Genomic DNA, 12,836 nt, shown 5'->3' with positions numbered 1-12,836 from the left:
CTTCTGTATATCAGGGATTTAGGCCCAAATTTAGAAAGTACTACTAGGGTGCAAAAGTCATCACACTATCGGAAAATGCTCTCATTAATACTCGCATTATGAAGAGAAATTACTCTTCTGTATCAGGGATTTAGGCCCAAATTTAGAAAGTACTACTAGGGTGCAAAAGTCATCACACTATCGGAAAATGCTCTCATTAATACTCGCATTATGAAGAGAAATTACTCTTCTGTATCAGGGATTTAGGCCCAAATTTAGAAAGTACTACTAGGGTGCAAAAGTCATCACACTATCGGAAAATGCTCTCATTAATACTCGCATTATGAAGAGAAATTACTCTTCTGTATATCAGGGATTTAGGCCCAAATTTAGAAAGTACTACTAGGGTGAAAAAGTCATCACACTATCGGAAAATGCTCTCATTAATACTCGCATTATGAAGAGAAATTACTCTTCTGTATCAGGGATTTAGGCCCAAATTTAGAAAGTACTACTAGGGTGCAAAAGTCATCACACTATCGGAAAATGCTCTCATTAATACTCGCATTATGAAGAGAAATTACTCTTCTGTATATCAGGGATTTAGGCCCAAATTTAGAAAGTAGGTACTACTAGGGTGAAAAAGTCATCACACTATCGGAAAATGCTCTCATTTTTCCAAATGGCATCTTATCATCACAACTTTGTCATATTTATTAACTTTGCGAATTTTGTGGATCGCGTAAAAGATTTATTCTAACACTATTCCTAAATTTTTTTTTTTTGAAAGATGATAAACATTCCCGGGTTAAGAATAACCTGACAATATTTGAAAATCTCCTACTACCACCACAGTAAGCTGAAAATGTTGCTTGTGTTGTGGTGGAGGACTTAGACAGCCGAGGAATTGAACACACTACGCCTGAGTGGGACCCAAGCGCGATGTCAACTCGGCCACCGACCGGTCAAAATAAAAGTTGTATTTTTGTAAACTAGTCAAATTGCTGTATTTTTTAATTTATGTTCTTCATTTTTTATTTTTGTTTCTTGCATATATTTTTTAATGTAATTTTAATTCTTTCTCATGTTTCAAAATTGTTTGTCATCAAAATTGTACCACCTACACGTAAAAGCCCTCTGGGCGTTAAATCAATAAATAAATCTCGCTTCATTGACGGTTCGCTACGTTTGGTGATATAGCAGGGGTGCCCGGGTTCATGGGGGTTGAGGTTTGTCTGGGTCTTAGCGGCAGATGGTCTGCCTACCTACTGCGTGGAAGGTTGCATAGGGATTAAGGGACTGATTAACGAATGAAAATCTTGGAAGCGGAAATTAACCCGCTTCTCGACATCCGATGGAGCTGAAACTCGGCATATAGAATCTTTGTCGATGACAATGCATTCTGTCAACATACACACGGACATATCTGCATTTCTCGCATGAAGTTGGAAGACATTACTGTATTTAATATACAAAATACATGTCGGTCCTCCGATTCCGTATTTGGCAAGGTTATTAACGCGGTCGACCAGTTTCTGGGAAGAACGGTAAAATCCTCAGCCTTTTTTATAAGTTTTAAAGCATATTTTAAAATGGACTTTGTTTTTTACGTGTAGATTTTTTATTTTGTTTTATTTTATCTTTATATTTATTAATATCACTGTAAAAAAAGTTGTACCTAAACCATATTTTTTTAAATATTATCAAACTCAGATTATGTTATATATGTATGTGAAGACAATAGTACGGTGCTGAAAAGGTTAAAACGTGACCAAGCCTCCTTAATTGCGAATTTTCTACAATGACATGCAGTAGTAAATTATCGAAAATCTTTCTTTCATTATTGATAAGGGTATATTCCATCACCCGTATAACGGGGTATAATATACCTATTGTTGTTTTAACCGGTGAATAATGTTTTAAACAAGATAATGGCTACCATAAACAAGACCTTGGTCCGAGAAACACTATCATATGGCCACTGTGAAATTTAATTTCAGATCATTCTGAATGAAATGCTATTTAAGCAATGCCGCAGCTACAAATAATGTCACACTCCAGTGATCTTGAAATCCGAACAGTACTCATGTGGGAAGGTAACAGACACCAGGGGCCTTAGCATGAGAATCGATCGAACTTAACGATATCGTATTGCTAAGCGTATCTACCGACCATTTTATAACGACTTCCCTAGCATGAGAACACTATTGATATCTCTAACGACATCGATAAGGCAATAAATACAAATCGATATACGCTGGCAATACTGGGACGGAATTGTCTATGAATTGGATAGACGTCAGACGTCAAACGTCAGATTTCAAGCTTGATCATTGTAACCGCCTTGTTTTTTTAATATTTTACGATGTCGCAAGCAATGGTAGCTGGGTAAGTTATTTATTAATCTTTTTATGTGAAAGAATTTCCATTATTATCAAAGAGATATACTTACATTCTATTGTGTCAAAATTTTGAAGTTATTTTTACTAATATTTCAATCATACGCAGTATTTTAAGATATTCAAAATGCTGATATTATGATTTCAGGAAGAGAGTAAGGTCGACGACCAGTCAAATGGACTGCTAACCAGCTATATGGCTGACCATTCGGAGTTCGCCGCTGGAAGGTTTGTGGGACCTCGGGGTTCGGCGGAACAACTGGCAGAATTATGTCCTGCTAAGTCAGACGAGCAGTGGAAAACAGTGAGTATTTGTACCTACCTATACAAACTGGTTGCAGCAAACTTTGCTGACCTTCTAATATAATCTATCATCGAGACACTTGATATAAGACGGTAAATCACTTTTAACCTGACATTATTTTTACATTTTACAGACATGGCGTGACATAGCTTCCCCTTCTCGCCCGAGCAAGAAGAGGAAGCTAACTGACAAGCCAGATGTGGGGGTTCGGATGGTGATGGCGCAGGAGGCTAGTAACGAATCATCCAAGGAGCTTGTGGGAGCTATTAATAAATTCTCCAATATTTTTAAGGTATTTCCTATTTCTCTTCGAATCACTCCCAAATACAGCGCTACACGTGTAAGGGCCCGTTCCCACTTCCGTTTTCAAATCGGGGGCGGGTCCCGTTTTAAAATCGGATGCCCTAGTGGCTGTAGTGGATGTATGGAGCTGTTCACACTTGTCCGACACGATTTGAAAACGGATCCGACATTTTTTGTCGGATGGCTCGCCTACGCAGCGCGTCCGTTTTCAAATCGTGTCGGCACACGCTCGCTCATAGTGTTGTATGGAGCTGTTCACACTTGCCGTCCAGTCGTTCCGGCAGAGTCCCCGCCAAACCCCGACCCCTCCCCGCCCGCTCCCTGTCGCAAGGAAGCAGGCACACTGCGTGCTTGTATTTGGTTATTTGTTTAAGTAAATAAATCAAAACTACAATAATGGATAAGGAAATAAATCCCGAAAATTTAATACCACTGGTCGAAGAAAGAGTATGGTAATATTTTATCTTTAACTAAATAAAAACAAAACACTTGGTGTACACAACTTTTGTACATCAAAATTTTTATGTTATTTTATTTAAGTTTACTTTTTTTTAAATTTTAAAGCTTTAATGAGATGCACGGAAGAGCGTATTAGTTAAATAAACACATAATAAAAAATATTTGAGTGTTTATTGTTTTCTTACTTTAAAATATCGATAGCCTTTCTTCAGGACAAATGCACTTTCTCAATTTTGTATTTTGATATGTTAAGCTCTCTGAAACTCATTCCAGTAGATGGTTAAAGGAAGTGATAGACATTCTCTTAAGCCATTAAGCGCCCTTGAGGTGATTTTTCATGGTGAAAACGGCGCTATATAAATAATCCATTCATTATTATTCTAAAATAATTAAAGAACTTTAGTTCATCACTTCTTAACTCACCAATTAACACTTGGAAAATTCCTACAGAAAATCATTCGGCTATGATTGGGTGTACTCAAAATTTTCTTTTCACTTTTTTCCTTCTATTTAATAAGTACCACATGACAACAAGAGCTTCATCGTCGTCCATTGCGCACCATTACTGAATAATGAGCAAATAACATGTTTTTGGTGAATCGACAATTATTTTTTTTCGTAGAGTATGGTCCGTTTTTAAAACGGTAGTGTGAACAGGGCCATTGGCCGTCCGTTTTGAAAACGGGACCCGCCTCCGATTTGAAAACGGAAGTGGGAACGGGCCCTAAGTTGCCAGATTAAAATATAAAGAAATAGCGTCAATCCATGTTTAGGCCACTGCCAACTTATAAGTGTGGCACTGTACTTTTAAATTAGAATTAAATCTTAGTAGAACAAAATAAAATGCCCAGCTTTGACTTAACTAACTAACTAACCATCACGCCGTTTCCCCGCAGGGGTAGGCAGAGAGGACGGACCGCCAAACAACTCGGTCTTGGCACACACTCCTTGCCTCATTTACATTCATACATCGTCTCATACATACTCTTCTATTATTATTAGCTTTGACTTATTTCATTTATTTATTGTACTATTCCCAATGTACTATTTTTCCATTTTGCGCGGTGGAGTTTTTATTGTTCTGTTTGTTTAGATATTCTTTGTGTTAAAAAAAATTAATAAACATGTAAAATCCAGCTTGGCGAGAAATTCAAAATGAATAAATTCATTTATAATCTTCCTTTTAGTATGTCGACTACCTATTGTTATTTAAATTAAATTAATGAGTTGTTATTTATCATTTCAGAGTTCAATGGATCGATTTGCTGACATTTTTGAGGTATTTCCTGTTCCTTTTTGTAATTATTTGTCAAGGCACCCCGAGACCGGGCAAGATACAGTGTCTACATAGACATGGTGCTTTTCTGGTCTCGTCTCACTGGCACTAATAACTAATTTACTATAGAAGGTAAATTAAGTTAGTAAATTAATGAATTATCATCTCTTGTTTCAGAGATACACGGCAGTGGAACGTGAAAGGGTTTGTTTACTCCAACGACAGTTGGCGAGGTATTTATTTGCTATACATCTATACAGGCTTTTAAAAACATTTAATGTACAAAACTGAACAAATTAAATTAAATATTGCATTATTTAATATGTCACTTGAGAGATTGCGAAGTATGTTCACAAGAGATGGAACACGATTATTAACAATTGTCCTTGGAGAGGCAAGCAGTCCAGCTAGGAGGTACGATGAAAGTAGAATGAATGAGATCTCTAATAAAACATTTCTAATTCTAGACAAACTCAACCATCGAAACAACCGTCAACATAATTTGCTAACTCGCCCAACTATACGTTGCAGTTGGAGTCGGAGGATGACTGCGATTAGTTTTTAGGTTTTTTTTTATAATTTTCAAGATAATAAGTTTTTTGTATACTTTGTGTGTTAAATTTTTATTTTTATTAACGTTTTGTATGTTCATAATTTTTATGTTTCTTGTGAAAAAGTGAAACTCAACAACAAATGTCATTTTTTTACAATTTAGATACATACAATACCATATTTTAAAGTACGTGTTGTGTAATATTGCATGCAGCACTTTGCATATACATATACTTGATTAGTAGCAGTTCTTCAAACTCTTGCAATGTCTCTGTGAGGCGTGAATTGTTTTTACAATGTAGGTACATACAATACAATGTTTTAAACTACTATTGAAGTACTTGTTGTGAAATATTGCATGCAGCGCTTTGCATATATGAATATGTACTTGATTAGTAGCAGTTCTTCAAACTCTTGCAATGTCTCTGTGAGGCGTGAATTGTTTTTACAATGTAGGTACATACAATACAATGTTTTAAACTACTATTGAAGTACTTGTTGTGAAATATTGCATGCAGCGCTTTGCATATATGAATATGTACTTGATTAGTAGCAGTTCTTCAAACTCTTGCAATGTCTCTGTGAGGCGTGAATTGTTTTTACAATGTAGGTACATACAATACAATGTTTTAAACTACTATTGAAGTACTTGTTGTGAAATATTGCATGCAGCGCTTTGCATATATGAATATGTACTTGATTAGTAGCAGTTCTTCAAACTCTTGCAATGTCTCTGTGAGGCGTGAATTGTTTTTACAATGTAGGTACATACAATACAATGTTTTAAACTACTATTGAAGTACTTGTTGTGAAATATTGCATACAGCGCTTTGCATATATGAATATGTACTTGATTAGTAGCAGTTCTTCAAACTCTTGCAATGTCTCTGTGAGGCGTGAATTGTTTTTACAATGTAGGTACATACAATACAATGTTTTAAACTACTATTGAAGTTCTTTTTGTGAAATATTGCATGCAGCGCTTTGCATATATGAATATGTACTTGATTAGTAGCAGTTCTTCAAACTCTCGCAACGTCTCTGTGAGGCGTGAATTGTTTTTACAATGTAGGTACATACAATACAGTGTTTTAAAGTACTATTGAAGTTCTTTTTGAGAAATATTGCATGGAGCGCTTTGCATATATGTATACTTGATTAGTAGCAGTTCTTCAAACTCTCGCAACGTCTCTGTGAGGCGTGAATTGTTTTTACAATGTAGGTACATACAATACAGTGTTTTAAAGTACTATTGAAGTTCTTTTTGAGAAATATTGCATAGAGCGCTTTGCATATATGTATACTTGATTAGTAGCAGTTCTTCAAACTCTTGCAATGTCTCTGTGAGGCGTGAATTGTTTTTACAATGTAGGTACATACGATACAATGTTTGAACATGATGAAGCACTATAAGTCAGTTTCCTTGTTTAATATATTATCATTCGTGGGAGAAGTACTTTCGCACTAGTTCGTCTCTCACTCTGCGGGCTGCAACAACCCTGCTGACATCTTCAGGCTGGTGCAGCAGCTCAACCTCTCTTAACTCTACATTATCATTATAATCGTCTGTTAATCTGAAAATAGAGAAAAATTTATTAATATTTTGTACTGTTGCCTTACTTTTTTAAATGCATATAGTTCAACAAGGAAACTGACTTATAGTGCTTCATCATGTTGTATAGTATAGCACAAGTAATAATTATTTGACCAGCAGCATCGGGCTCATAATGGAGAACTCTGTCTTTCCTGAGGCAACGGGATATAGCCTTCCATGCCCCAAATAGGCGTTCTACGGAACATCTCGCCTCACAGTGCGCCTTTGTGTATCTGTATTGGGCACTCCCCTCGACTGCATTCAATATTGGTGTCATCAGATAAGGCTCGAGTGTATATCCAGAATCGCCTGATTGAAACAAAACACCCATTATAATAGGTACATATAACTACTAAATTATGATTTTTTTGCCTTTTTTTTAAATGAGTTGTTGAAATACATACCTAGCAAGAAATATGTCCCAATTCTCTGATTGTATAGTCTGTTCATTTCAGTTTTGACTAAACTATTATTCCAAATGAATTGGTCATGGACAGTACCCGGGAAGCGTGTGTTGATGCTCAATATTTTCAACGTAGCATCGCAGACCTGTTTATCAAACATAAAAAACCTTCAATAAAATTTGAAAACAACAATCCGGCTGTTTTATTTCTGAAAAAATATTTACCACTTGAACATTCAGCGAATAAAATCCTTTGTGGTTTTTGTACTGCTCCTCGTGTCTGGAAGGGGTGACGATGGCGATGTGGGTGCAATCGATGCATCCCAGAACATGTGGAAAGTTTAATTTTTCCCTAAAACTACTCTCTACTTGCTTGCGGGCTTCATTTGTAGCCGGAAAATGTATCCATCTTCTGTACAGATGTTCTAAAACTGCTTTCATAAACAGTTTTATGCACTTGCTAACGGTAGTTTGCCCTATCGCCAAGAAGTGATCTTGGCCTACTCCACGTTGGTAGCTCCCTGTAGCAAAGAAGCTGATGGGTGCGAGTACCTGTCAACATCATAAATAATACAACTAATTAATAAACTTCACTTTTGATCATTTTAATCACTTTATTGTGAAAAATTATCATCACCAATCGAAACAAATTTATTTATTTCACGTGGTCGTTCCAGTGGTGGATAGATTTATATTGTGTTTTTGTTTTACTAAGATATCAATAATATTTAATACTCTCACTTTAATGTATACTGGAAGTCCTAATGTATTTTTTGACACTAGAAAAGGAGTTAATTCATCAATGAGATCTCTAGCCATAATGCGAGATATTCGAAACAATTGTCTGAATTCCGTCTCTGCAAGTTCGAACGGATTCAATTGATCGCGTAAACGACGCCTTTCAATCCTACGATCTTCCCTAACCTGCCTCCTTTCATTGAACCAGAAATTTTGCATAATGAACGACATTATTAAAAAATATATGTATATCGACAGCCAACCAAAGTTTTAACTGACACTCAAGACCCCACGTTATATTCGGCGGGCTTTTAGCAACCGTCGGTCGGAAGTTATCCTATCGATACATTCTCATGCTCGCAATTTTAACGATACCGTCGCTACTTTGACCATAGACAAGGAATTTTAACAATCGTCGGTTGTTATATTTTGATCGTGCTAGCATATGTCGTTAAGTGCTCATTGATGACGTATTTTAACGATATCGTATCGCTATAGGGCTATATCGACTTCTCATGCTAAGGCCCCAGACACTATTTAGATAATATATCACACATGGTAATAACGATAATATCTTTTTTATTATTATTAACTACAGCACCATTCAAAGTGCTACAATTTTTTTAAATTTTGTTTTTATAAATGGCAAGTCTTGTGGCCTCGGGCAATAAAAATGTCTACCAAAAATGAATATATTAGTTTTTCTTTCTCTTTTACTTCCGATTAATAACACCGAGGGAGCAGAGAAACTCTTTTGTAGGTTGGTGTCCAGAAATAAGTGCATTTATGTAACACTTTGTATTTATAAATGTAATTAAGTATATCATTGAAGTAAAAGATACTATCAATAAATCTTAACGGAACATGGAACACAACAAGACGGTTCCATGATAAATCAACACATCGACAATTCAACACACCTTTAAAAAATGATATAAAGTCATTAGAAACGATGAAAAAAATAAAAATTAAACCTAACCTAACCTACTTAACCCAGTTAATAAAGTTTTTTGTTTCTTCTTCACTTTCCATGACTTTATAACTTTTTAAAGATGTGATAAATTACCATTTTGATGAGTTATCCGCTCACCGAACAAGACATAGAAAAATAAAAAGGTAACGGTCTCAACTGGGAATTGAACCCAGGATCCCTGTCTTCCGGATAAGATCATTTTGTTATTTCTGAATTTGAAATATAAAGTCGACAATAACTCCGTATAATAATTAGGTCACAATGGCCAAGAAGGTTAGAGGCGTTGTCCCGGTTACACGAAGATCCTGGCTTCGATTCTCAGTTGAGATCGTTTCCTTTTTATTTTTCTATGTCTTGTTCTGCTTCATATTTCGCTTAGATTTATTTGTTTTATCTTCTTGTTTAATGATAAAATATTATTCCAATAAAATTGAAGTAATTAAGTATGTTCGCCCTAAGACTCTAGTTTTAAGCCATAGTTGTAAGTCATATTGTAACAGTATCTATTGTATATCAATACCCACTCGGAAATAAATAGGCATAGTTTTAAGTCACTAGTTACAAGTCTTAATTGTAAGTTACTAGTTTTAAACCACTAGTAATAAATCTTAACTGTAAGAAGCTAAAAATAATCTCCACACACGTGATGTAGATTCCCCAGTATCCCGCTTTTACAACTACTTTTAGGACACCATGTATTTAAATAAATTTGTATACAATTACCAAATAAAACCGCTGAAAGAGTTAGGTAGAGAGAATGAAAGTTAATAGTTGACTTTTAGAGTCGGATACATTTTGACCTTATCGCTCTACTTTTTTACCTTATTTTGACCTGTTTGACCTTTCTCTTACAACGTACAGCGTAACTTCGCAATATCAGAAATCCAAGTTTCCATGTGTGTTGTGAGCGTGTTAGCAAGTTAATTTTTCCTTCTGGTGAAATTGAAGTTTCCAAATACATATCAAATAATCACTTAAACATATTTGTCTGTGTGATATTTATTTCAAATCGCAACACACTAGCATGAATAAAATCATAACAATGCCACGCGGTAGATGGAAGATACTCTCAGAATCGCCCTGTTCAGAATATAAATGTTTGCTTGAAGTGGCACTCGGGTGACTAGATCTGAATAGGCCCCTCCCACTCCCTTCAGCCTACAACATTCCCCAATTGGGATAGTGCCATAGTCCCACTGGGCATCACATAAAAACCTGTTTGTGCATGTATGCAGAAAGATAGATTTGCGACAAGAAAGATTTATGGTTTTTTTAACAGCTTAGGTTCATGAATAGTCAAATGCAATCAATGAATTTTCGAGTGATTTTGCAAGACCAAATCGCGAATTGGAAAGTTGATCTCGACGGCTTAAGGCAGCTTCACAATACAACGATAGATTACTAATATTGGTTTTTATTTGCATTTCGTGATGTTCATACAATTGTCATCGTACGACGTGGATGTTGGTAGTTGGTAGGTGTATCTACGTATAGAATTTTTGAATTTTTTAAATGAAAAATGTTCTGTGGTCTCAGAATTAATTCTCATTTTCACCATCAGCAACAATATTCTCGAACGATGAGCTCAAGCATCTTGAAACTTGCACAGCTTTTCTGTCTTACTGATTTATTTATTTATTTCACATATACGGCACAACATGTGCCATTCACATACTTATTTAACAGAGAATAGTACAGCAACATAAGGAATACAACAATATAAATGTAAGTATAATATTATAATCAGTAAATAGTCAGTAAGGTTAAAAGTATGAAAAAACAAAGAGATATAAATATAAAATAACTGCACATAATTTTGATTGTATACATAAAAAAATGGATAATATTTGCAGCTGTGAAAAAATTGATTTTGCAAACGAATATACTTACCTTGGCATAATCGTAGACAATAACTTTAAATGGGACAAAAGCGTGATCAAAGTTTGTAACCAGCTCCGATGTTTGGCGAGTAATTTTTATAAATTAAAATTTGTATTGCCTCGATGTACTCTCAAACTTATATATCATTCTATGGTCGAATCAATACTTAGATATGGAATTCGAACTTGGGGACATTCGAGTAATATTAATATTAAATACATTCAAAATCTACAAACTGCTATAATTAAAAAAATTGTTAAACCTAGCATTTACAAACAAAGAAACAACTTAAAATTACTGTATGGCTCTGAGGGCCTACTCCCAATTAAAGGGCTTCTCTGGTTTATTATAATTATGAATAATCCGGGAGAAAATGCGTACAAAAAGCCATTGGTGCATAGTCACAAAACAAGATTTACTGAAAAAAAAGGCCTAAAAATTCCACTAATATCAAATAAGTATGGTAGCAGAACACTTGACTATTTGATACCTGTGATTTATAACAAATTTAACGAAAACTTTAACTTGAAAAATAATGAGGAACCCTGCCCTAAACTGACAAAAAAGTGGTTAATAAATGAACAAAACGTTTATCTATCCTAAACATTATATTTGGTATTAATATTTAAACTTAAGCTAATGTGTATTATGTTATAACATTAAATGGTAGAACCTACAGACAAGCTGATTGTCACAGCTTTGTGGGACATATCTAGCCATATCTTATATTGTATTAAATGTAATTATATTAAATTTAATAAATAAAAAAATAAAAATATATATATACGTAGCAATCTGTAGTATAGTAATAAGTCAAAGTAAGAAATTATATGTAATAATATACAATAAAGTAGTATAAGGAAGAATGAAGTGCTTATAAAATGTCTAAAAGGCATTAAGAGTTTGTAAAAAATAAAATAAAAGATATTAGAAAGGTATATACTATTAGGAAATGAAAGGAATAAAATATATACTATTATAATATGAAAAGGAAACAAAAGTAATAAATTACGTAAATCTACCGGGAGAATCGCGTGTATAATAATAATGTGCGACACTGCTTGACAGTCCGATAAAGTTTTACATAGTACCTATGATGACTATGATATATAATGCACTGATATCAGCTTCTACCTATCGAGTACTAGTAGTTTTTAATCTGAAGTACATAATATAATCATTATGATGGTATGGTATTAATCGACAATTTTTGTTTTATGCATCTTTTATATGATAATAGACAATCAGCGTGATCGATGTTGGAATATTCATTGCCTAATCTGTGCAAGCGATGGATTATTGTATTTTGTTCTGCGTTGCAATAATAAGGTGACTTGAGTCTAGTTGGTCTACAGGGAACATGGTAATTTATCAATCGATGGTAAATATACGGTAAAAAATAAACCATTTTTTTTTTTTTTTTTTAAATATTTTCCGACTTTATGTCCGGGTTAAATCTTTCCCACAGGAAAACCCTTCCACAAACTTTTCCTATTATGTTTTCCGACTTTATGTCCGGGTCACATCTTCCCCACAGGATAAACTAAACCCTTCCACACACTTTTCCTATTATGTTTTCCGACTTTATGTCCGGGTCACATCTTCCCCACAGGAAAAACTAAACCCTCCCACACACTTTTCCTATTATGTTTTCCGACTTTATGTCCGGGTCACATCTTCCCCACAGGAAAAACTAAACTCTTCCACACACTTTTCCACAAATGATCATCTAGTCAATCTACATTATGCAAGTGCATTATATAAGCATAATAAATACAAAACAATACAAAAACAACACGTCAACTCACCAGAGATCAAATGGGAAAATAATTCACCGACTCCAGATATTTTCATATCAGAGGGTTCGGCTCGGTAGAACTTCTAATTGGAACTATAAATCCTACTGATACCTCAATATAAATATTAAAAAAATCTTTCGTAATCCTACATGTATTTAAAATGACCGACTTTTGCA

General features: G+C 34.7%; 2 protein-coding genes across 2 annotated transcripts in view; both read left to right on the top strand.

Moving 5' to 3' along the window:
- The window catches only part of LOC149413463 (uncharacterized), a 189,300-nt gene that overhangs the window by 94,809 nt on the left and 81,655 nt on the right, over positions 1–12,836 (top strand). The gene's annotated exons all lie outside the window — the stretch shown is intronic.
- LOC149413464 (uncharacterized) lies at positions 2,107–5,436 on the top strand. Its single transcript, XM_089644624.1, has 6 exons — positions 2,107–2,367; positions 2,527–2,682; positions 2,816–2,974; positions 4,691–4,723; positions 4,898–4,953; positions 5,188–5,436. The coding sequence occupies exons 1-6, from the start codon at positions 2,263–2,265 to the stop codon at positions 5,219–5,221; spliced, it is 543 nt and encodes a 180-aa protein (XP_089500750.1). The 5' UTR covers positions 2,107–2,262; the 3' UTR covers positions 5,222–5,436.

Source organism: Hesperophylax consimilis, chromosome 21, assembly GCF_061612785.1.
Source record: "Hesperophylax consimilis isolate HC1 chromosome 21, BYU_Hcon_1.0, whole genome shotgun sequence".
Taxonomy (NCBI): domain Eukaryota; kingdom Metazoa; phylum Arthropoda; class Insecta; order Trichoptera; family Limnephilidae; genus Hesperophylax; species Hesperophylax consimilis.
Note: the sequence above shows the minus strand (reverse complement) of the source record. Positions and strands in the feature narration are given on the sequence as shown.

Bases quoted from the DNA above. Each gene is read 5' to 3' on its own strand.
- LOC149413464 (XM_089644624.1), top strand. From the start codon at position 2,263: ATGAATTGGATAGACGTCAGACGTCAAACGTCAGATTTCAAGCTTGAT. The intron at 4,724-4,897 runs GTATTTCCTGTT...CTCTTGTTTCAG, and splicing joins GATTTGCTGACATTTTTGAG to AGATACACGGCAGTGGAACG. The intron at 4,954-5,187 runs GTATTTATTTGC...TTCTAATTCTAG, and splicing joins CTCCAACGACAGTTGGCGAG to ACAAACTCAACCATCGAAAC.